Source organism: Astyanax mexicanus, chromosome 15 (genome assembly GCF_023375975.1).
Source record: "Astyanax mexicanus isolate ESR-SI-001 chromosome 15, AstMex3_surface, whole genome shotgun sequence".
NCBI lineage: Eukaryota > Metazoa > Chordata > Actinopteri > Characiformes > Acestrorhamphidae > Astyanax > Astyanax mexicanus.
Window position 1 is genome coordinate 14,696,351 of NC_064422.1, and position 25,779 is coordinate 14,722,129.

At 40.8% G+C, this 25,779-nt stretch overlaps 2 protein-coding genes across 12 annotated transcripts in view; one reads left to right on the plus strand and one right to left on the minus strand.

The window, feature by feature from the left end:
• sdk2b (sidekick cell adhesion molecule 2b) overlaps positions 1-16,584 on the minus strand; it is a 537,061-nt gene extending 520,477 nt beyond the window's left edge. For all 4 annotated transcript variants that reach the window (XM_049464366.1, XM_049464364.1, XM_049464365.1 and 1 more), the window contains exon 1: positions 15,971-16,584. In XM_049464366.1, the coding sequence (XP_049320323.1) occupies positions 15,971-16,046 (76 nt within the window). In that variant the 5' untranslated portion in view covers positions 16,047-16,584. The remainder of the gene's footprint in view (positions 1-15,970) is intronic.
• Positions 1-25,779, plus strand: part of rpl38 (ribosomal protein L38) — an 888,922-nt gene that overhangs the window by 479,295 nt on the left and 383,848 nt on the right. The window contains exon 1 of one of the 8 annotated variants that reach the window (XM_049464416.1): positions 16,727-16,734. The exons of the other annotated variants lie outside the window; for them this stretch is intronic. The gene's annotated coding sequence lies outside the window, so the exon portion shown is untranslated. Of the gene's footprint in view, positions 1-16,726; positions 16,735-25,779 lie in introns of those variants that run through there. 8 annotated transcript variants of the gene reach the window in all.

Consider the following 25,779-nt stretch of genomic DNA (forward strand, 5'->3'; position numbering starts at 1 on the left):
ATAGGGAGCCCAAGAAGAGACAGGGAAGGCATTTACACCATAGCTCGCCAGAGAAGCTTTTTTAAAGCTATTGCCGACCCCTGCCCTCGTCCAATACTGAAGACCAAGCCCTACCCAATGCTACAGACCAAAGCCAATGTTGAAAACCAATCTTTTTGGCAATGAAGAAAGACCAAGCTCCAGAAAATATTGGACCAAACCTAAACCAATACTAAAGACCAAACCAGCAGACAATGTTCAAATCCAAACTCCAGGCCAATATCAAAAACCAAGCCCCAGTCAATTGGTGAAGAAAAACCTTAGACTAATACTGAAGTCTAAACTCATAAAGAATGTTAAATGCCAAACCCCAGTGTAATCTTAAGATTAAACCCAATGGCAATGTTTAAGAGTAAACCCAGAGAAAATGCTGAAAAACAAACCCAAGGCAAATGTTGAAATCAATACCAAAAGCTAATTACACTTTAATTACACTATGTTCTAATATTTGTTGATTATCTTTCTAATAAATGTGTTCAGCTAAATGAAGTTACTCCCATTGCTGGTACAGATGTGCATGCAGGTCATTTTTGCCCAGTCTCTTTCTTATAGTGGAGTTATGAACGCTGACCTTAACTGAGGCAAGTGAGGCCTGAAGTTCTTTGGATGTTGTTGTGGGGTCTTTTGTGACCTCTTGGATGAGTTGTCTCTCTGCTCTTGCGGTAATTTTGGGTGGACGGCCACTCCTGAGAAGGTTCACCACTGTTCCACGTTTTACCATTTGTGGATAATGTCTCACTGTGGTTCGCTGGAGTCCAAAAACTTTAGAATTAGCTGTATAATCTTTTCCAGACTGATAGACCTCAATTACCATCTTTCTCATTTGTTCTTGAATTCCTTTGGATATTGGCATGATGTCTAGCTTTTGAGTATCTTTTGGTAGACTTTGCTTTGTCAGACAGGTCCTATTTAAGTGATTTTCTGATTGAGAACAGGTGTGTTAATAATCAGGTCTGGGTGTGGCTAGAGAAATTGAACTCAGGTGTGATAAACCACAGTTAAGTTTATGTTATAACTGGGAGCAAACTTTTTTTTATACACAGGGTCATGTAGGTTAACATTTTCCTCTCTTAATAATAAAAAAATCATTTAAAAATAGCATTTTGTGATTACTTGTGTTGTCTTTGACTAATATTTGTATTTATTTGATAATATAAAACATTTTAGAGTAATAAAACAAGCAAAAAATAAGAAATCATGAATGGGGCAAATACTTTTTTACACCACTGAGGTACTGTAAAAATGGTTCTACTGTACATATTATTCAACAGCAGTTCTATTCAATACTGGTAATGCTTCTATATAGTGAATATAACACCAAAAAAAAATTCAATACAAAATTAACGTAATGAAACAGATGTAAAGCAGCAGCCAGTTAACACCACAGCGCGCTCGATCCAGAAACCAGCACCAACGTTCACACCAATTACAGTTAATTCAATTACAGTCGTTCAATTCAATTCAGTTCAATTCAGAGCAGTTCAGTTGATTAAACTCAGACGTGTCTCATCTGATCCACCACATTAGTCTGATCAGTGAACTATCGCTTTAATTCAGTGCCTGAAGTCCAAACAGCAGCTCCGGCTGGACCTGTTTAAAACACACCGCCTGGCGAAACGCCTCACTGGCACAGAGATTGAAGCCGGCATTCAGCGACAGAGCCACGAGTGTGTGTGCGTGAGTATAAGTGTGTGTGTGAGTAAGTGTGTGTGTGTGTGTGTGTCTTGGCTACACATTAGACCTTGGGAGCTCTAATCACTCACGGTATTTTAAACAAGGGCCCTTTTTGGAGAGCGTGTGGCGGATTAGCTCATCCAATCAGAACACTTGAGCACAGTGAGGACCGGTGAATGGCGGCTGTTAGAGGCGCATACGAAATGAAGGTGGGGAAATTGTTTCACTTGATTTGACAGAACACACGTTCCCCGACACCCACGCATACGATTACCCACCCATCACTCGTCAAAGAGAGAGAGAGAGCAAGAGAACGAGAGAGAATGAGAGAGAGAGAGAGAGAAAAAGGTCAGCTGTGTAATTTGCCAGCTGTCTTCTTAACATAAGCAGACCAATGTACATTTTTTAGCGCTCATTATATAACGTCGCTCGCTCCCGAGACCGAGAATCACGCTATTACGCACTAAAAAAACGAGGAAAAAGTACACAGCATCGCCGCCCCGGAGCTTCAGATGAGTCTCTGAGGCCTTCATTAGATGAGCTGAGATGAATGAAAGCACTTAGAGTATCATTAGCTATCAGAGACCGAGTTAAAACCCCGTGAACAGAAGAGCCGTCGCCGTTTCCTCAAACGACCCCGAACTCACCAGACATGAAAGTCTCGGTAAAACAAGCCAGCCTGTGTGAAACTGGCCGGGGGGGTACGGTTTACCCCTGGAACGGTTTGATGCTCTGCACACAGTTTCTTTTCAACATTTTTTCAGTTTGGATTGGATTGAATTTCTAGTCTAAATGAGTGAGCGATGGGAAATGAGCACAGTCCTCCAGAACTAAAACATTTTCCAGAATAATTTAATGGTCTAAAGAATTTCAAAAGCATCTTGAAGAGAGAAAAAGAACCATTAGACAAGCAGAAGATTCTCCAAAGTCGCTGAAAGGCTATAGTGTTCCAAAACCCACTGAGGAATTAAAGAGTTCCAGAACAATTTAATGGCCTAACACGTCCCAGAACCCATCGAAAAGCCAAAAACGTCCAATACTAATCTAAAATGTTTCAAAACATGGTGAAGAGCTAAAGAAAACCCTTAAAGCAAAAGAGTTTAAAAAGCTAAAAGAGTGTTCCAGAACAATCTAAGACATTTCAGAATTCCAGACCAATCTGATGGCCAAACACATCCCAGAACCCTTTGAAAAGAATTCAATATTAATCTAAAACATTTCAAAACATGCTAAGAAGCTAAAGAGAACCCTTAAAGCAGCAGAATATTTCCAAAATCTGTTGAGAATCTACAGTGTTCCAGAACCATTCAAGAAATTACAGAATTCCAGAACAATCTGATGGCCTAACACGTCCCAGAACCCTTTGAAAAGGGTGCCAAATACGTCCAATTCTAATCTAAAGAGTTCCAAAACATGTTGAAGAGCAAAAGAGAACCCTTAGAGAAGCAGAGGTTTTCCAGAATCCGTTGAGAAGCTGGAGTGTTCCAGAACCCACTGAGAAATTATTAAATTGATTTCCCAAACAATTTAATGGCCTATCATGTTTCAGAACCCATTGAAAAGCCAAACAATTCCAATACTAATACCAAAATACCAAAAGAGTTCCAAAACATGTTGAACAGCTAAAGAGAACCCTTAGAGAAGCAGAGGTTTTCCAGAATCCATTAAGAAGCTAGAGTGTTCAAAAACTATCTAAGAAGTTGTAGAATTCTAGAACAATCTGATGGCCTAACATGTCCCAGAACCCTTTGAAAAGCCAAACAACTCCAATATTAATCTAAAGAGTTCAAAAACAAGTTGAAAGGCTAAAAAGAACTATTAGAGAAGCAGAAGATTTCCAAAATCCATTGAGAAGCTAGAGTGTTCAAGAACAATCTGATGGCCGAACACCTCCAGAAACCTTTGAAAAGCCAAACAATAAGATTTCTCTAATCCACTGAGAAGCTAGAGTGTTCCAGAATGCACTGAGAAATTGAAGATTTTCAGAGCAATTTAATGGCCTAGCACTGCTCAGAAACCTTTAAAGAGCCAAACATTTCCAATATCAATCTAAAGAGTTCCAAAACGTGCTGAGAAGCTAAAGTGAACCCTTAGAGAAGCAGACAATTTCCAGAATCCGTTGAGCAGCTAGAGTGTTCAAGAACAATCTGAGAAGTTGTAGAATTCCAGAACAATCTGATGGCCTAACAAGTCCCAGAAACCTTCGAAAAGCCAAAAACGTTTAATATTAATCTAAAACATTTTAAAACATGCTGAGAAGCTAAAAAGAACCCTTACAAAAGCAGAGGTTTTCCAGACTCCGTTGAGAAGCTAGAGTGTTCAAGAACAATCAAAGAATTGCAGAATTCCAGACCAATCTGATGGCCTAACACGTCCCAGAACCCATCGAAAAGCCAAACAATTCCAATATTAATCTAAAGAGTTCCAAAACAAATTGAAAGGCTAAAAAGAACAATTAGAGAAGCAGAAGATTTCCCAAAATCCGTTGAGAAGCTACAGTGATCCAAAACCTATTGAGAAATTAATGATTTCCCAAACAATTTAATGGCCTGTCATGTTTCAGAACCCATTGAAAAGCCAAACAATTCCAATACTAATCTAAAAAGTTTTAAAACATCCTGAAGAGCTGAAAAGAACCCTTAAAGCAGCAGAAGATTTCAAAAATCCATTGAGAAGCTAGAGTGCTCAAGAACAATCTGAGAAGTTGTAGAATTCCAGAACAATCTGATGGTCGAACACTTCACAGAACCCTTTGAAAGGCCAAACATTTCCAAAACTAATCTAAAATGTTTCAAAACACGCTGAAGAACTAAAAAGAACCATTCGAGAAGCAGATTTCCAAAATCCGTTGAGAAGCTAGAGTGTTCCAAAACCCAATGAGAAATTAAATATTTGCAGAACAATTAAATGGCCAAACATATCCCAGAATCCTTTGAAATGCCAAACAATTCAAATACTAATCTAAAGAGTTCCAAAACATGGTGAAGAGCTAAAGAGAAGCAACAGAACAATTCCAGAGTGTTCCCAAATCCGTTGAGAAGCCACAGTGTTCCAGAACCATCCAGGAAATTACAGAATTCCAGAACAATCTGATGGCCTAACACGTGCCAGAACCCTTTGAAAAGCCAAAAACGTCCAATTCTAATCTAAAGAGTTCCAAAACATGTTGAAGAGCTAAAGAGAACCCTTAGAATCTGTTGAGAAGCTACAGTGTTCAAGGACAATTTGAGAAATCGAAGATTTCTAGAACAATTTAATGGCCTTACACCTCCCAGAACCCTTTGACGGGCCAAACATTTCCAATACTAACATAGAATTCCAAGACAGAAATTTCCAGGATCCACTACAAGAATTCCAGAACAATCGGATGGTGGAACTCATCCCATTACCCTTTGAAAAGTCAAAAGTCTCTCATACCTGTTGATTACCTAAAGATTGTTCCAAAACATATAGTAGAGCTATATTTTGTATAATCACATTTGCCCTAAAGAAGGGGTCGGCAATGAAACATCTGGCCCGTGAGGTTGTTTGAACTATAATAAAAAAATATAAATATAAATAAAATGCCTCTCTGGCTCCTCCCCTTTCTCTCTGCCGTGCTCGGTGTGACTTTAGTTTCGGTCCGTTCTCGTCTTTCCGCCTGTTCTATTTCCTTATAAAGCTGTTTTTTCCCAGCAGCATCACAATTCACTAGCTGGGGCAGCGTTAGTGTATTGGACCTTGACCCTGACGACCCGGGTTCGATCCCAGGTGAGAAGCAGTGTGTTTATAATTATTATTTTTTTTTTCCCTCTGAAGATTTTTCATTCAGTTCACCTGATTAAATGATTCAATTATTGCATATTGAAAAACACTGCTATTTATATAAAACCCTAAGTACATATAAGCTGGACACACTTCTTTGTCAGGTAACCTACACAGCTCAGTCTTTCCTGATGTTCTGTACTTAGAATTAACCACACACACACACACACACACAGCTACCTGTTTTCACACTCGAGCTGCAAGTCTTGGCATCAATTATCACAACTCTAGCTCATCACAGATAGCAGCAGATGGTGTGCATCTATTATTGTATCAGACAGAAGATGTTCACTCTTCTCCATCCTGCACTGTTCAGTACAGCTTTCTCCAATACTGTAAACTCACTAACACATTCACTATAGAATTAAAAAACTGAAAAATTAGATGAAATGTTCACTTTTTACCACAGCATTGCGTTGCTTTGTGTGGAAAGTAAGACAAAGCACTCAGACGAAAGTCGAAGATGCATCCTTTCATGATAATATTTATATATATATATATATATATATATATATATATATATATATCATCATAAATACACATGGGTGTATTTCACTCATTTTCAAATGGTGCACACCAAAGCTATGAGTGCAGCTTCTGCCCTCTCATCAAGAAATTGATAAATTATGCTAAAAAAAAATGATGCTATAAATGTACAGATATGCATTTTATTTGTAGATCTGCAGCTGGTGACACATTTTTTTCTTAAAGATAAAAAAGAGTAAAAAATGTTTTAAAGGGAAATAAAGTAAAAACTGAAAAGAAGAAAAAATAAAACGAGATTGGGGTGTATTTCACTCATTTTCAAATGGTGCAGCTTCTGCCCTCTTATCAAGAAATTGATTAATTATCCTAAAAAATGATGCTATAAATGCACAGATATGCATTTTATTTGTATATCTGCAGCCGGTGACACATTTTCTTAAAGGAAAAAAAAAAGAGTAAAAAATGTTTTAAAGGGAAATAAAGTAAAAAAAAATAAAATAAGAAAAAATAAAATGGTATTGGGGTGTATTTCACTCATTTTCAAATGGGTGTAGCTTCTCCCCTCTTATCAAGAAACTTATGAATTATGCTAAAAAAATGATGCTATAAATGTATAGAAACAAATTTTATTTATTTGTAGATCTGCAGCTGGTGACACATTTTCTTAAAGAAAAAAAAAAGAGTACAAAATGTTTTAAAAGGAAAAAAAAAAAATGAAAATATAAAAAAATAAAACGGGATTGGGGTGTCACTCATTTTTTAATTGGTGCACACTAAAGCTATGAGTGCCGCTTCTGCCCTCTTATCAAGAAATTGATGAATTATGCTACAAAAATGCTATAAATGTACAGATATGCATTTATTTGTATATCTGCAGCTGGTGACACATTTCCTTAAAGAAAAAAATTAGTAAAAATGTTTTAAAGGGAAATAAAGTAAAAAAAAAATGAAAATATGAAAAAATAAAACAGAATTGGGGTGTATTTCACTCATTTTATTAAATGGTGCACACCAAAGCTATGAGTGTATCTTCTGCCCTCTTGTCAAGAAATTGATGAATTATGCTAAAAAAATGATGCTATAAATGTATAGAAACAAATTGTATTTGTAGATCTGCAGCTGGTGACACATTTTCTTAAAGAAAAAAAAAGAGTGAAAAATGTTTTAAAGGGAAATAAAGTAAAAAAAAAAAAAAGAAAACAAGATTGGGGTGTTTCACTCATTTTCAAATACTGCAGCTTCTGCCCTCTTATCAAGAAATTGATGAATTATGCTACAAATTATGCTATAAATCTACAGATTTATTTTTTTATATATAAATTTATATTTATTTTATTTGTGTATCCGCAGCTGGTGACACATTTTCTTAAAGAAAAAAAAAGGAGTAAAAAATGTTTTAAAATGAAATAAAAAAAAACTGAAAATAAGAAAAAATAAAACGGGATTGGGGAAAAAATAAATCTGATTTAATATGGCCCCTGGTAGCGCAGAACATTCTGGCTGGTGGTGCATCAGAAATCATAAACTTGTGTAACATGGGATTGCTACAGTTTACCACTGCTATTTACAACTCTGTCAGCCTTTCGAGTGCAACTCAGAAATTCGAGTGTTTACGAGGGTCGTAACGTTAGTGTGTGTGTGTGTGCGCGTGCAAGTGAGTGTGCGCCAGTGTGTGTTGCTGATTTGATGGATATGGCCTTGAATACAGCATCGCCTACAGCAGCTCAGTGTCCAATGCCTGCTTTGTGCTCCATTCAATCCAGGTGGTGTTTTGAGTGTGTGTGTGTCAGTGTGTGTGTGTGTGTGTGTGTACAAAAAGCACTTTGCTCTCTGATAAGAAGTGAAACTCTTGAGCAATCAATGAGTGAGGTGTTAAAAGAGAGCCGGAGCACCTGCGCGCCGCTGCGTTCAGGCTGGAGACTGGCCTGAGGCGATGCTGCCAGCAACTGCATCCCGGGCGTTGCCCTCGGCAACCGCATCCCAGGAGCAGTGGGCTGACCGCTGGAAGACGTGGGAGTGGACGGACAGGGCCAAGTGGGTGGGGCCCTCAAACCACAGAGAGAGAGAGAGAGAGAGAGAGAGAGAAGGAGACAGAGAGAGAGAGAGAGAGAGAGACAGCGCGAGAGAGAGAGAAGGAGAGAGAGAAGGAGAGAGAGAGAGAGAGAGAGAGAGCGTGAGAGAGAGAGAAGGAGAGAGAGAGAGAGAGAGAGAGAGAGAGAGGGTCATGGAGGGATAAAAGTAACTCCAGTCAATACGATGTGTGCTGTCTCTTCAGCTTTACACACACACACACCTGACAGGAGATGGGATCAGACAAGGTTTATAATATGAAAAAATAAAGAAAGACAGAAGGAAGGAAAGAGAGAAAGACTGAAATAGACAGAGAAACAGAGAGAAAGGGAAAAAGGAAAAGAGCGAGAGACACAGTGAGAACAAGAAACAGAGCAGAAGAAAAGGCAATAGAGGAAGACATAAAGAGTGGGAATTGTACATCAAAAGACAGAGCATATGATCGGGGGAAACAGGCAGAGAGAGATAAAAGTGAGAGCTAGAGAATAAGAGAGAGAGAGAGAGAGACAAAGAAACATACAGAGAAAGACAAAGAAGTGAAAGAGAGAATAGAGAAAGAAGATATACAGAGTGAGAGAGAGATAGAATAGAGAGAAGAAGATATACAGAGTGAGAGAGACATAGAACAGAGAGAAGAAGATATACAAAGTGAGAGAGAGATAGAATAGGGAGTGGAAGATATACAAAGTGAAAGAGAGAGATAGAATAGGGAGAAGAAGGGAACGTGAGAAAGTGAGAGTTAGGAAATAGAAGAGAAAAAAGAGAGACAGTGAGAGAGGGAAAGACAGAGACACAGAGAGAAAGACAGAGAGAGTGAGAGATAGAATAGAGAAAGAAGCACGGACAGTGAGTAAAATAGACAGAATAGAGAGAGAAGAAGAAAAAGTGAGAGAGTGAGAGAATAAGAGAGAGAGAAAGAGAGACAGTGAGAGAGGGAAAGAAAGAGAGACAGAGAGAGAGAAAAATTACAGACAAGGAGTAAGATAGAGAGAGAAAAAAAATGTGAGTGAGAGAGTTAAAGACCGAGAGACACATAAAGAAAGACAGAAAAAGTGTGTGAGAGAGAGAGAAAGACAGAAAGAGAGAGAGACAAAGGGAGCCTGACAGTTTGCAGACGGTCAGCAGACTCCAGAGGTCAGTGTGTGTCGACCTTATCAACTCCATCCCTCCATCAGGAGAACGAGTGCAGGCCACGCCTCCATTAGAGAATGTTGACTTAACAACACACACACACACACACACACACGGGCGTCAGTGTGCTCGGCGAGGCTGCGGGATTAGAGCGTGTGTGTGGAATTAGAATGTGTGTTTGGAGAGGGAGAACAGCAGAAGCGATGTATCATCACTATCTGCTCAATCTGTTCCATCTTTACTCTGCAGAAGCGCATCATCATCCTGCTCCTCACCCTCCCAGAGCTGCAGATCCACTTACTCCTCCAGCCCATTCCCACAGCTTCACTTTCCATTCACCTTTCCACCAGAAAATCGAATTATCCTGTAATATTTTACATCACAAAGCACTTCAAAGCACTAACAGCTTTAATATTGACCATTAAAAATAAGTGTGATGTAGGAATTACTGTAAATATATATATTTTTTTTACGAGAAACCCGTCATTAGCTCAACTGTAAATCACTTAACACTCAGTGATACTGAGGTCATTAACATTCTGCAAAACATACAAATTAATGTTATGAATTAAATAAATCATAAGAACATCACAGCAACCACCTAGAAACTCCTAGAAACCACTTGGGAATTGGTAAAACTGCTTAATCGCTTTGCATATTCTTCAGAAAATCCACTTTTCTATTTTTACAAACACAATACAAGCAGTTAAATACTAGGCAAAAAAAAAAAAAGAATATCACAGCGACAACATAGCAACTAACCAAGAAGACCATATCAACCACCAGAGAGTGATACGTTACCCTGCTTTCCTACAATCGCAATCGCTCATTTATGTTACATTTATTAACATTTTTAATTTTATGCAACTGGAACAGCAAAACAACAAAACTAGCAACCACTTATAAACATCCTTATCCAACTGTATTTCAATTTTAGTCAAGTGGAAGAGCATGATGACTGCAATACCTGAGCAACCACCCAAAATAATGGCTTAAGCTGCAAAGTCACTCTACAGTTTGTACCAGCACTTGTACACTATATAAATAATCCAACTGTTTTAATTTTAGTAAAGTGGAAGAACATGATGACTGCATTGCAATACCTGAGCAACCACCCAAAAATGGCAACAGGTCATTGTTGCCCTTTCTATGTATGTGTTAGAACTGATTATCAATGATTTTTAAGGCATTTACAACCTAATTAGTGACCATTAATAAACTAATTGTAAACCATTTATAAACCCTTTATAAAAGTAGTCTTATTTTAAAGTGGTACCCATTTATAAATATTAAGAAAATGTAGACACTGGTACTGAATTGTTATTTATGACAATAAATAAACCATAAATAGAATTAAATCGAATGCCGGCTCAATCACATTAATGGCTTCTTATTGCTAAGAAAAACATACAGCAGAATGTATTGAGGTCATGTCCATATCTATATTGTACGATAATTCAATAACGCAATTATTGTGACAGGCCTGCATGTACCGAACTCTCAGTATTCAACCACGAAAAGATAAATCCAGTTTGACATTCTAGGTCCCTCTTAAAGGTCACCGAATCCCGAATTCCCGCCGTTCTCGGTCCAGAACTTAAAGTTTGATATTCAGCATTTATCACAGAGCCAGTCTAACTGATCTAAATGCTGGGAGATTTATCTGTGCGTGCCAAATGCGACAGTGGCGTCATCTCCTCCCTGCTGCTGTGTGTGCTAAAATAGTCTGTTTTAGAGAATAATGCACAGCGGGCCCTCTGCTCCGCCAGTACAGCTGGTTCTGTGCTCCGCCTCTCAGCTAAATGTCAGAGCGGGTATAATATCCCTGCTATTCTGGGTACCCATTTGTCTGGGGCTTTTGTTAATACTGCCCACATAATAGCACACCTTACCCTGCTGTTCATAATGGTGAGGATCCCCCTCTCTACACACGATCCTCCCAGACTGAAATCCATCCTCTATTATACAATAACACTCTTTGTGTGGAACGTGGAGGAGCTCCTCGCCTTTTCAGGCCAAAATTAAGACCTTTTTACACCAAGCATAACAGCTACACAAACCTCACAAAAAAAACAGAAATAATGCATACATCCTAGAATAGGAGATATTACTCCATAAAAACTCAAAAATATATATAAATAAACACTACTATACACTAGAATAGGAGATTTTACTCCATAAAAACTCGATAAAAACTTTAAATAAACACTCCTATACACTAGAATAGGAGATATTACTCCATAAAAACTCCATAAAAACTTTAAATAAACACTCCTATACACTAGAATAGGAGATATTACTCCATAAAAACTCCATAAAAACTTTAAATAAACACTCCTATACACTAGAATAGGAGATATTAGCCCATAAACACACTCAATAAACACTCCTATACACTACAATAGGAGATATTAGCCCATAAACACACTCAATAAACACTCTTATACACTAGAATAGGAGATATTAGCCCATAAACACACTCAATAAACACTCCTATACACTACAATAGGAGATATGAGCCCATAAACACACTCAATAAACACTACTTTACACTGGATTATGAGATATTAGTCAATAAACACTCTCAATAAACACTCATATACACTAGAATAGAAGATATTAGCCCAGAAACAACCTTAATAAACACTCATATACACTAGAATAGGAGATATAAATCCATGAACAACCTTAATAAAAACTCCATAAACACCCTCAATAAACAAATCTGAACTCGCAATATGATATATTCGTCTATAAACACCCTAAACAAACACTAATATTCACTAGAATAAGGGATATTACTACATGAACACCTTTAATAAACACGCTATAAACACCCTCAATAAACACTTCTGAACTCTAGAATAGGAGATATTAGTATATAAACACCATCAATAAACACTCCTATACACTAGCGTAGGTAATGTTAGCCCATAAACACTCTCAATAAACACTCGTATACAATAGAATAAGAGATATAAGTTCATAAGCAACTCTCAAAAAACACTACTATACACTAGAACAGGAGAGAATAGTCTATAAACATCCTCAACAAACTCACTTATACACTAGAATAGGAGATATTAGCCCATAAACACCCTCATTAAATTATCCTATACACTACATTAGGAAATATGAGAATATAAACACTCTAATTAAACACTTCTATACACTAGAATAGGAAATATTAGCCCATAAACACTCTAAACACTCCTATACACTCGAATAGGAAATATTAGCCCATAAACACTCTAAATAAACACTCCTATACACTAGAATAGGAGATATTTGTTCATGAACAACCTTAATAAACACTCATATACACTAAAATAGGAGATATTAGTTCATAAACACTCTCAATAAACACGCCTATACACTAAAATAGGAGATATTAGTTCATAAACAGCCTAAATAAACACTCCCTTACACTAGAATAGGAGATATAATCCATAAACTCTCAATAAACACTCTTCTACACTAGAATAAGAGATATTAGTCCATAAACACCCCCAATAAACACCCTAATACACTGGTATATACTCCTATACACTGTATATGTATATTTGAACAGTTTTAGACAGTGTGAATCTGGCACTTGTTATTTGTATTGTGTCAGAATGTCCCTTCAGACTTTTTTTGTTGCCAGTTTCTGTGTGTAGACGACTCAATAGAGGCAATATCTAGTAAAGGTGATGGGGCACAGTGGCTGAAGGCCATGAATTGTTATTCACACACTCACACAAACCCTTCCCCACACACACACACACAAACACAGTGCTTGAGTCAACCTAGCATGGCACAATATAATATATACAGTTTATGAATGAGCAAAAACACAGCCAGCACTTGTCTAACAATTCAGCCAAGCTGCTTCGGCTGACTCAGTCTATCTAAATGGAGAGGTCATTAACATCTGGCCAAACATCACCATAGCTACAGCCAGGGTTTACGTAGGGTATGAGATAAAGAAACTGCTTTATGACTAACAGACAGGAACAGAGCAGTTCATTAATGCTGAAACCACCTGCCTCCATACAACACTGCCAAATGTGCACCTGAACATGTGTTCCAGAACCTACTGATGACCTAAGAGCTCTGGACGGTGATTACGCACCAATGACTAATGAGAAATCTGGACTTTTAAGGCAGTCTGCTAGAAGGTAGCAAAGCTCCAGCTTGGTTCCAGAGCATTTTTGAGGACCTAAAGTGTCCAAGAACCAAGCAAAAAGATTACAAACCCTTTTTCATGACCAAAATTCCCAAAATGCTCATGATAATCTAAAGAGATTAAAGGCCTTTTGATGACGAAAAGCATTCCAGAATCTTTTTAAGGGCCTAAACAGTCTCCGAACCTTGTGAGGACCGGAACATGAGTGGGACTAAAGAGTCCCAGAGCCTTTTTGAGGTGCAAATGATTGCAAAACTGAGTGAAAAACAAAGTGATTCAAGGCCTTTTACTAATGTAAAGCTTTACCAAACCTTTTCAAGGACCTAAACAGTCCCAGAACATTGTGGGGACCTAAAAACCACCACAACCTGGTGAGGGACTAAAGAGTCCTAGAGCCTTTTTGAGGTGCCAATGATTCCAAAACCTTTTAATGACCTAAAAAGTCCCGAAATTCTTTGATAATCTAAACAGTTCCAAGACCTTTTGATTATATTAAGCAGTTAAGGACCTTTTCAAAGGCCTAAACAGTACCAAAACACTGTCAGGACCTAAAGATTTCCAGAACATTGTGAGGAATTAAAGAGTCCAAAACCTTTTGAGGTGCCAATGATTTCAAAACTTGTTTAAGGACCTAAAATGTTCCAAAATGCTCTGATATCCTAAAGAGTTTCAAGACCTTTTGATGATGTAAAGCATCCATATCCTTTTTAAGGGCCTAAAAAGTCTTAGGCCTCTTTATGATGTAAAGCATTCCAGAACCTTTTCAAGGACCTAAACACTCCCAGGCTGCTGCTACCAAGTTATCAAACAAATAGTTCCTAGAGTTCCAGAAACCTAATAACGTTTAAAATGTTTAAAAATTGTATTTTAATGACCTACAATGTCCCAGAACCCTTTGACGAATTAAAAATAACCAGACCTTTCTGACTTCCATCATAAAGAAGTCCAAACCTATTTGAAACTGAATGTTGCACCACCATGGCTGTTCAGAAAGAGAAAAGACGTTATCTAGGACCGTGGAGGAGGAGCTTCACTTGGCCCAGGATTCTAGAACCCTTGATGAGCACAGAGACGCTCACTCAGCCAGACACTCCAGCTCACTCAGACATTCCTGACCAGTGCGAATTCCTCAACCCAGTAACTTCAGATCCAGCATTATAAACACCCCCAACACCCTCAACTCCAGAAGCATCCGCCCGTAACTCATACTGTACACCAGCAGAGTGATAGAGTCCACAGCAGAATGAATGGAGTGAGAGAGAGAGGGAAAAAGTGAGCGAGAGACTAATGTCTACAGCATGCTCTCACTCTCTCACTCTCTCACTTCCTCCCAGCATTCCTAATCCCTCAGCAGCAAGGGTTATCAATCCAGTGTAAATGTCAGCTTAGACACTCAACACTCATGAATGATGGATATCTGCCGTATTGTCATTCTGTTCACACATACACACACACACACACACACACACACACAACTGTGATTCTCCACAGTTTTAAGACTGGTTACAGCCCACTTCCCTAATTAATGCTGCTGTAATTAATTAATTACAACTTATCAATCAATCATGAGTCTAATATGGAACAGGCATCCAACGATAACGACACACACACACACTTACACATGCTCCAGTTTATCCCAAACATAGAGCCCAGTAAACAACAAAGAGAGAGAAAGAGTGAGAGAGAAAAGAGAGAGAGAAGAAAAATAGAGAAAGGGATGGGTACACTGAGACAGATATTAAAGTGAGTAAAGAAAGAAAGAGTAAGCTGTAAATAAAGAGAGAGAGAGAGAGACAGAGAGAGGTAAAGAAAGGGGGGAGTTATGGGGTGATTAAAAAAAGAAAGAGGGAAAGAGGGATGGTATATAGAGAAAGAAGTAAAGATAAAAATGATTAGGAGAGAGATAGAAAGAGAGTAATGTGAAGAATAGAGAAAGCGATGGGTACATTGAGCGAGACTTGGGAAGAGAGTGAAAGAGTGGGAGAGAGTGAGAGAGGGGTATAATAACAGGGTGAGTAAAGAATGAAAGAGGGAGAAAGAGATGGTATAGGGGAGAAAGAAAGAGAGGGAGAGAGAGAGAGAGAGAGAGAGAGAGAGTAATGTAAACAGCAGAGAAAAAGAGAGGGGTGAGTTAAGGGCGAGAGAAGTGTAAAGAGAGAAAGAAAGAAAGAAAGAAAGAAAGAAAGAAAGAAAGAAAGAAAGAAAAATAGAGAGAGAAAAAGAGAGAGGGGGTTGAGGGAGAGAGCAGTGTGAAAGAGAGAGAGAGAGAGAGAGAGAGAGAGAGAGAGAGGAAAGGAGATTACACTGTAGTAGTTTTATTGACGTGCAACAGACTGCACACGCACGCACGCGCGTGCGCGCGCCATGTCTTTCAAACAAGTGTGTGACCCCATGTCTCACACATTCCAGCATCACACACACACATTTCCCCAGACAGTGCAGCGTCACACACACACACTCCGGCTCTCTGAACCCCAACATCTCTCTCGCTCTAACACACATACACACACACTCGCGAGCGCGCGAGACCGAAGTTATCTTCACTTTCTACAGGTTCATACACACTCCAGCATCACACACACACACACACTCTGTTACCTTGTGCTGAGCTGATGTGTGTGAGGATGACGGTCACCAGTAGAACTCCTCTGACCCACAGCTCCACGCGCTCCATCGCGACTCCCAGTCCAGCCCAGTACACCCAGTCCAGTAACGTCCAGTACAACCAGTTCACCGCAGGCGCTCCAGTACAGCCCAGTCCACAGCGCGCGCGCTCCACTGCGCCTCCGACACACCGAGCCCCAACCGCGTCTCACACCGTGCTCCCCGCGTGCGCGTCTCACTCCCGGTCCGTCAAAACGCCGCTCCACATGACCGCGCGCGCGTCACCGAGAGCGCCCATTCATTTAACTCCACTAACTCCTGTCCGGTAAACACAGCAGCTTCTGGCCCCCCGCGCGCCTCCAGCTGAGCTCGAGCTCCGGTGTGCGTGTGTATGTGTGTGTGTTATCCAGTAAGAAACCGGTAACGCTCTCCGCGCGCTCGCTCGCTCGCTCTCTCTCTCACTTCTCGCGCTCGCTCGCTCGCTCTCCAAACTCCTGCTCGAGCAGCTCCGTCCCCCCCCCCCGCGTGCAGCGGACTGCGCGGAATGTGGATCACGCGGACTCCTACCGGCGGACACCGGAAACGCAGGTTAAACAGACAGGAGAGTACATGCAGAAGAGAGCGCGCGCGTCTGTTTCCTGTCAATCACACTTTTGTCTTAAAAAATTTCGAGCGCGCAAAAAAACATTTTAGGTGTTTACGTCATTGCTCCCTTGTTGCGAAGTTCGTACTGAAAAATGCGCTCTCGTGCAGGCTGTGTTCCAATCCAGTAAAAGAAACCTTCTGGATAAGAACGCTAAAACTCAGGGCACTAGAAATTTTCACCCCTTATATACAATGATATTGGCTGATATAAACTGATATAATATGATATACACTAATATAATATGATATAATCTGAAATAATTTGATACAATCTGATATACAGTACATATAACCATATATACACGCTATAAAAAACGCATATACACGTTATATTGACTGATAAACACTGCATATAAACTGGTAATTAAAATACATTGCATATAAACTAATGTACACTTCATATCAATTGATATACACAGCATATAAACTGGAAATTAATATACACTGCATATAAACTGATGTACACTTCATATCAACTAATATACAATGCATATAACCTAATATACACTGCATACAGAATGATATATGATGCATGAGTAAGGATGAGACTGGGTGAGATTGGATAAATCAGGATGAGGCTTGATAAGATTGGATGAGTAAGGATGACACTGGGTGAGACTGGACAAGTAAGGATGACACTGGGTCAGATGTGATAATTAAGGATGTAATAGGTGAGATTTGATAATCTTATCTCATCATTATTTAATTACTTAACTAATCTCACCCAGTCTCATCCTTACTCATTCAATCTCACCCAGTGCCATCCTTACTCATCCAATCCCACCCAGTCTCACCCTTACTCATCCAATCTCACCCAGTCTTATCCTTACTCATCCAATCTCACCCAGTCTCATCCTTACTCATCCAATCTCACCCAGTCTCATCCTTACTCATCCAATCTCACCCAGTCTTATCCTTACCCATCCAATCTCACCCAGTCTCATCCTTACTCATCCAATCTCACCCAGTCTCATCCTTACTCATCCAATCTCACCCAGTCTCATCCTTACTCATCCAATCTCACCCAGTCTCATCCTTACTCATCCAATCTCACCCAGTCTTATCCTTACTCATCCAATCTCACCCAGTCTCATCCTTACTCATCCAATCTCACCCAGTCTCATCCTTACTCATCCAATCTCACCCAGTCTTATCCTTACTCATCCAATCTCACCCAGTCTCATCCTTACTCATCCAATCCCACCCAGTCTCATCCTTAATCATCCAATCTCATCCTTACTCATCCAATCTCATCCTTACTCATCCAATCTCACCCAGTCTCATCCTTACTCATCCAATCTCATCCTTACTCATCCAATCTCACCCAGTCTCATCCTTACTCATTCAATCTCACCCAGTCTCATCCTTACTCATCCAATCTCACCCAGTCTCATCCTTACTCATCCAATCTCACCAAGTCTCATCCTTAATCATCCAATCTCATCCTTACTCATCCAATCTCATCCTTACTCATCCAATCTCACCCAGTCTCATCCTTACTCATCCAATCTCATCCTTACTCATCCAATCTCACCCAGTCTCATCCTTACTCATTCAATCTCACCCAGTCTCATCCTTACTCATCCAATCTCACCCAGTCTCATCCTTACTCATCCAATCTCACCAAGTTTCATCCTTACTCATCCAATTTCATCCTGTTGCATCGTTGCTAATCTAGTCTCACCCTCAGTCATCATGTCTCATCATCACTTACAAACTCTTATCCTCACTCATCCGATTTCTTCATCCTTCCCCAAATCACATCCTCACTCATCCACTCTCATCCTCACTCGTTCACAATTTCATCCACTCCCCATATTCTAACCAATCGCTGTATTTATTTTTAAAGTAATTGTAATCTGTAGAATGGAAAGTATCTTGGGATACCCTATGAAAACCGCTTCCAATGGGTTGTTAGATTGAAGAAGTTTTCCAATAATTTAATGCTTTGTTGTGAGACACAAAAGTTAAATCGTTCCTATTCTTTATTTGCATAATGGCAGTGTTCCCCCACCCCTAACTCCCCATCAGTTTAGACTATTGCTGATCGCGACTACCATTGCTTGGGTATGCAGTAATTTCTTCTATACATTGTTGACTGCCTGACCACAGTGTTGTAGGCTATAAGTGCAAGTAGCCATTTTTATTTTTTGCAAAGTATGGCTCTCTGCTGCCAATATTCTACTGTTCATTTACAGTGTATGTCTAGCTATAGCTTTACAGTAATATATTGGTAATATAAGTATTATAACGTATTTCTGCCAAAACTAACTCTAAAATGTAATCATTTACACTTCTTATTTTATAGTGATATGCTGGAATTCTTTTTTGGCAACTTTTTTTGCCATAAGCTTAATGTAAAAATGTACAGGAAACCTATTACAGTTCACTCATCCACCCATTTTCATCATCACTCATCCAATTTCTTCTTCACTTGTCCTCACTCATTCAGTCTCATTATCACTTATCTAGTGTCATCCCCACTCAGTCAGTCAAAGTCCGTCAACTCATCCAATCTCATCCTCACTCACCTATTATCCATCCTGTTTCATCTGTGTCTTATATGCATCCCACTGATGTCTCATCATTTCCTGACCCCTCACCCTGACTCACTCACTCAGTTAAATTTGATGAATTTACATTTTTATATCTAAGCTTTTGTATGGCCCAGCCCATTTCCCGGAGTGTGATCAATGATGATTTGAAGCCAAATAAACATTCATCTGCATCTGACCTCGTTCTCCAGCTCTGAGGAGAAATCCTAAATCTGCACTAATAACGGCGGAGAAACGCCCAGCGAACAAAGGAAGACTGCAGGCGTTTCTCCAGGGACAAACAATAGTCAGCTTATGATTTTGAAATGCACTTAGCGAGGCCGGGCTCGGAGCAGACGGATGAGTTTACCAAAGCTTCTCCAGGCTTAATGCACTTTACCGTCACAAATGGTCCTTCCCTTCAAAGCGGCTGCGGCAGGAAACCAGCGGCATGAAACTGGAGATGAGAAAAAACGGTGCTGATAAAAACAATACGGTAACCTTGTTTCAACCCCATAAAGGTTGAAGGAAACCATCGCAGCATTAGGCATGGGTGCAGCTGCATGGAAGATGGAATGGTTCAGAATTCTGAATACAAACAAAATAAGGGGGAAAAAAAGCTGTTTTCCAATTCTATGATCATGTAAAACATACAGCTCAAAGCCCAGCAGAACATCCAGATGAATGTCTGACAGCCTGTCCTCTCACAACACATTATGAGATCTTTCGGTCTTATGCCCCTAATTTAATCATAATCTAACAACAGTGATATATATCCAAATATACCAAACAAAACACATAACACATCCAACTTGGTTCCAAGGAGAAGGGTGACTCTTAAAAACAAGCGGTAAGGGTACAGATAAAAAATGAGATTGGGCCGAGAGCACCCATTCATTTAACTCCACTAACTCCTGTCCGGTAAACACAGCAGCTTCTTGCCCCCCGCGCGCCTCCAGCTGAGCTCGAGCTCCGGTGTGCGTGTGTATGTGTGTGTGTTATCCAGTAAGAAACCGGTAACGCTCTCCGCTCTCTGTTTTGACACAGACATCCCAGGTAGCATTAAAAATTGCATCGACTAAGACTTAAAATCACCCATGTAAAATTGGGCTGAATGTGGTTTATACAAGACAACTGTTTGCTGGCACAAGTGGCTCAGACTGATTCCCATATTATACTCTGCAGCCGCAGTGTTGGCACATTTGGCTTGGGCAGATTCACATTTTATACTCTGCAACCGGAGAGTTGGTACAAACGGCTCAGGCCAATTCCCATATTTTACTCTGCAGGTCGCAGTGTTGGCACATGTGGCTTGGGCAGGATCCCATATTATCCTCTGCAACTGGAGAGTTGGCACAAGCAGCTGGGGCGATTCCCATATTATACTCTTCAACTTGAGTGTTGGCACAAATGTCTAGGGCCGATTCCCATATAATACTTGGCAATTGTTGTATTGTACTCAGCAACCGGGGTGTTGGCACATGTGGCTTGGGCAGGTTCCCATATTATATTGTTCAACCTGAGTGTTGGCACAAGCAGCTCAGGACAGTTGTCATAATATACTCAGCAACTGGAGTGTTGGCACATGTGGCCTGGGCAGATTTGCATATTATACTCTGCAGCTGGAGAGTTGGTACAAGCAGCTGGGGCGATACCCATATTATACTCTTCAACTGGAGTGTTGGCACAAGTGGCTCAGGCCGATTTCCTTATTACACTTGGCAATTGAGATGTTGGCACAAGCAGCTTGGGCCAATTGTCCTACTGCAGCCAGCAACCGGGGTGTTGGTACATGTGGCTTGGGCAGATTTCCATATTATACTCTACATTCGTGGGTTTGGCACAAGTGGCTCAGGCCGATTCCCATATTATACTTGGCAATTGGGATGTTGGCACAAGCGGCTCAGGCCAATTGTCGTACTATAGCCAGCAACTGAGTTGTTAGCACAAGTGGCTCAGGCCGATTCCCATATTATACTTGGCAATTGGGATGTTGGCACAAGCGGCTCAGGCCAATTGTCGTACTATAGCCAGCAACTGAGTTGTTAGCACAAGTGGCTCAGGCCGATTGCCATATTATACTTGGCAATTGGGGTGTTGGCACAAGCGGCTCAGGCCAGTTGTTGTATTATACTTAGCAACTAGGTTATTGGCACGAGTGGCTTGGGTGATTCCCATATTAAAATCTTCAACTGGAGTGATGGCACTAGCAGCTGGGGCGATTTCCATATTTTACTCTTCAATTGGAGTGTTGGCACAAGCAGCTCAGGCTGATTCCCATGTTATACTTGGCAATTGGAGAGTTGGCACAAGCGGCTCGGGCCAATCATTGTATTATACTCAGCAACCGGGGTGTTGGCACATGTGGCTTGGGCAAATTCCCATATCATACTCTGCAACTAGAGAGTTGGCACAAGCAGCTCGGACCAGTTGTCATTGCTGTACTTAGAAACTGGGGTGTTGGCACACGTGGCTTGGGCAGAATCCCATATTATACTCTGCAGTCAGGGGGTTGACACCTGAGACTCAGGTCATGCATTTATACCAGAATTGACCAAAGCTGCAAAGCAGAGCCAGAGAAATAAAAAACCCAGTGTGATTTTAGTGAAATTGGTCTGCTCTAGTGGTTTGTTGTGAACTACTGAATTAGGTTTAGATTTAGGGATGAAGTTAATGAACAGTTTGTTTTATTGTAAAGTGTGAAGAGAGGTAGAATAGTGGTTATGTAAATGATCACTGATGATACACTGTTTTTGTTACAGAATAAAAAACCCACACAGCTGCTGTAAGTGGAGCTTAAGGGGAAATAAAACACGAGACAAATGTAGACGGTGGGCCTTCAAGTGGTTTTAATAATAGAGTGATGAAATGACCCTGGGGGGAACTCTATATCTCACTTCATAAACACTGTAATAGCCTAAAGCTGTGTGCGCAGCAGCAGCTTACAGGTGGAATAGCTGGAATGAAACAGTCTAAGGCAGGATAAGCTGCCACAGCTGTGTAATAATCTGATGAAATTGTGTTTTGAAAGGTCTCGCAGATAAACAGGGGTCTTTACCTGACGGAAATAAAGAAACGTCTGGTTTTATCACAGATAGTTTTTTAAAGAAGCTGAAGTAGTGTAGATGTATTTTTGCGCACAGATCCGAACGCAGTGACCTTCCATTTCCCGTATCCAACTCAACAGCTCACCGGTAATCTGTTCCGAGTGTGTGTTTGACCCCTTTGACTTGTTTAAATCAGAGCTGGTCTTGGTAAAATGGATCGGCTTGTGGAATTCATGTTTCTATCAGTGTGTAAAAGAAGCTCCCGTAGTAGTTTATGAGGGAGCATTCCTACACATTCATAACGCTATTCACATTACTGCGGAAATTACTATTATTGATCCATTCCATTATCAGCAGTGAAAGCTCTGATGTGTCAAGTATTTTTTAAGTGATAAAGAGTGTTTTATGTTTACATATTTTCACCAATAAATTTTACAATATGTTCCGGCTTTTCCCTGAAAAAAAAAACAACATATACAGATGAATAGAGACATAGAGGTGAACAAGATAAGTAATCAGGTGACTGAGAATGTGGGAACTGTCTCTCTGAGAGGTGACAGAGGGAAGGGACTCAGAAGACCTGTCTCACTAACCTGTAGACCAGATCTATCACATGTAGACATGCAGCCCTGTGCCACTTACCTGTAGACATGTCTGACTTACCTGTGAAGCTGACTTCCCCATCTCTAAATCTGTCCCACTCACCTGTACACCTGATCTATCATATGCAGACATTTCACCCTGTGCCAATTACCTGTACACTATAAATACAATAACTATGAATGCAAATAAATTAAGTCTGTTTCACATGAAATTGGATTTCCAAACTACTTGAAATTATTTAAGTAAATGCTACGTACACATACCTGTCCCACTCACCTGTAGAATTGTACCTCTCACCTGTAGAGCTGTACCTCTCACCTGTAGACCTGAACCTTTCACCTGTAGAGCTGTACCTCTCACCCGTAGACCTGTCCTTCTTACCTGTAAACCTGTACCCCTCACCTGTACACCTGCCATTCTCACCTGTAAACCTGTAGCCCTCACCTGTACACTTGTCCTTCTCACCTGTTCACCTGTACCCCTTACCTGTAAACCTGTACCCCTCACCTGTACACCTGTCCTTCTTACCTGTACACCTGTACCCCTCACCTGTACACCTGTACCCCTCACCTGTACACCTGTCCTTCTCACCTGTAAACCTGTACCCCTCACCTGTACACCTGTCCTTCTCACCTGTAAACCTGCACCCCTCACCTGTACACCTGTCCTTCTCACCTGTAAACCTGTACCCCTCACCTGTACACCTGTCCTTCTCACCTGTTCACCTGTACCCCTTACCTGTAAACCTGTACCCCTCACCTGTACACCTGTCCTTCTTACCTGTACACCTGTACCCCTCACCTGTACCCCTCACCTGTACACCTGTCCTTCTCACCTGTAAACCTGTACCCCTCACCTGTACACATGTCCTTCTCACCTGTAAACCTGCACCCCTCACCTGTACACCTGTCCTTCTCACCTGTAAACCTGTACCCCTCACCTGTACACCTGTCCTTCTCACCTGTACACCTGTACCCCTCACCTGTAAACCTGTAACACTCACCTGCAATCCTGTACCCCTCAACTGTAGATCTGAACCACTCTTCTAAAGACCTGTTCCACTTACCTGTAAACATGTACCCCTCACCTGAATACTTGTCTTACTCACCAGTAAATATATAACCCTCACCTGTACACCTGTTCCTCTCACTTGTAAACATATAATTCTCACCTGTACACCTGTCCTTCTCACCAGTAAACATGTAACCCTACATGTAAACCTTTTCAATCACTTGTAAACCTGTCCTCTTACCTGTAAACATATAACCCTCACCTGTACACTTGTCCAGTCACCTGTAAACCTGTCCTCTTACTGTAAATATATAACTGTCACCTGTACACCTGTTACACTAACCTGTAAACATATAACCCTCGCATGTACGCCTGCCCACTCCCCTGTAAACCTGTTCTCTGACCTGTAAGCATATACAATAACTGTCACTTTTGCACCTGTTCCACTTACCTGCAAACATATAGCCCTCAAGTTTACACCTTTCCTTCCCAACTGTTAACATATAACCCTAACCTGTACACCTTTCGTTTTCACCTGTAAACATTTAGCCCTCACCTGTACATCTTTTAACATACAGTCCTCACCTGTACACCTGTCCTCTGACCTATAAACACATAACTGTCACCTGTACACCTGTTCCAATCACCTGTAGACCCGTTCTACTCACCTGTAAACATCTAACCCTCACCTGTACACCTGTCCCACTCACCTGTAAAACCTCTTACACCCACCTGTAGACCTGTTCCACTCACCTGTAAACATCTAACCCTCACCTGTATGCCTGTCCCACTCACCTGTAAACCTGTTGCACCCACCTGTAGACCTGTCCCACTCACCTGTAAACCTGTTACACCCACCTGTAGACCTGTTCCACTCACCTGTAAACATCTAACCCTCACCTGTACACCTGTTACACCCATCTGTAAACCTGTTCCACTCACCTGTAAAGCTGTTACACCCACCTGTAGACCTGTCCCACTCACCTGTAAACCTGTTACACCCACCTGTAGACCTGTTACACTCACCTGTAAACATCTAACCCTCACCTGTAAACCTGTTCCACTCACCTGTAAAGCTGTTACACCCACCTGTAGACCTGTTCCACTCACATATCTTTAACCTGTAAACCATGTAGACCTTTTTTCCTCACCTGTTAAAGCCTCCCACTTACCTTTCCTTAGACCTGCACAATTCACTGACCTGTCCCACTCACCTGCAGACCTGTCTACCTGTACTCCTCACTAGCAGACCTGCTGCCTCCCCATGTTGACCTGTGATCAGGTCAATCCACCTTCCTTTTAGCCAATACTTCAGAAGATGAGTTGAAGCTTAAAAAGGTAAAATGATAAACTGTAAACAGGTGACCAGGTTCAGATCAGCCATGCGTCTGTTTAGAGAAGCAGAAGAGGACAGTTACAAGCACGGCATGACAAACGCTAATGTCTGCTGGAGAAGTCACTCTGTGATGAAATCTGTCTGTTGGTGGCAGTTCTGAAATTGGTCACTTTATTACATCCTCCAGAGTACAATAGATGCAGCATGGGCACACAGAGAGAGAGAGAGAGAGAGAGAGAGAGAGAGAGAGAGAGAGAGAGAGACAGAGAGTACAAGAGAGAGAGACAGAGAGAGAGAGTACAAGAGAGAGAGAGAGAGACAGAGAGAGAGTACAAGAGAGAGAGACAGAGAGAGAGAGAGTATGAGAGAGAGACAGAGAGAGAGAGAGAGAGCAAGAGTGAGAGAGAGAGACAGTGCAAAAGTGAGAGAGAGAGAGTGCAAGAGCCATAGAGAGAGACAGAGAGTAAAAGAGAGAAAGAGAGAGAGAGAGAGAGAGAGAGAGAGCAAGAGAGAGAGACAGAGAGTACAAGAGAGAGAGAGAGAGAGAGACAGAGAGTGAGAGAGAGAGTGCAAGAGGGAGAGAGGAAGAGAGACTGTGATGGACACACTTATTTATCTAAAGCACTT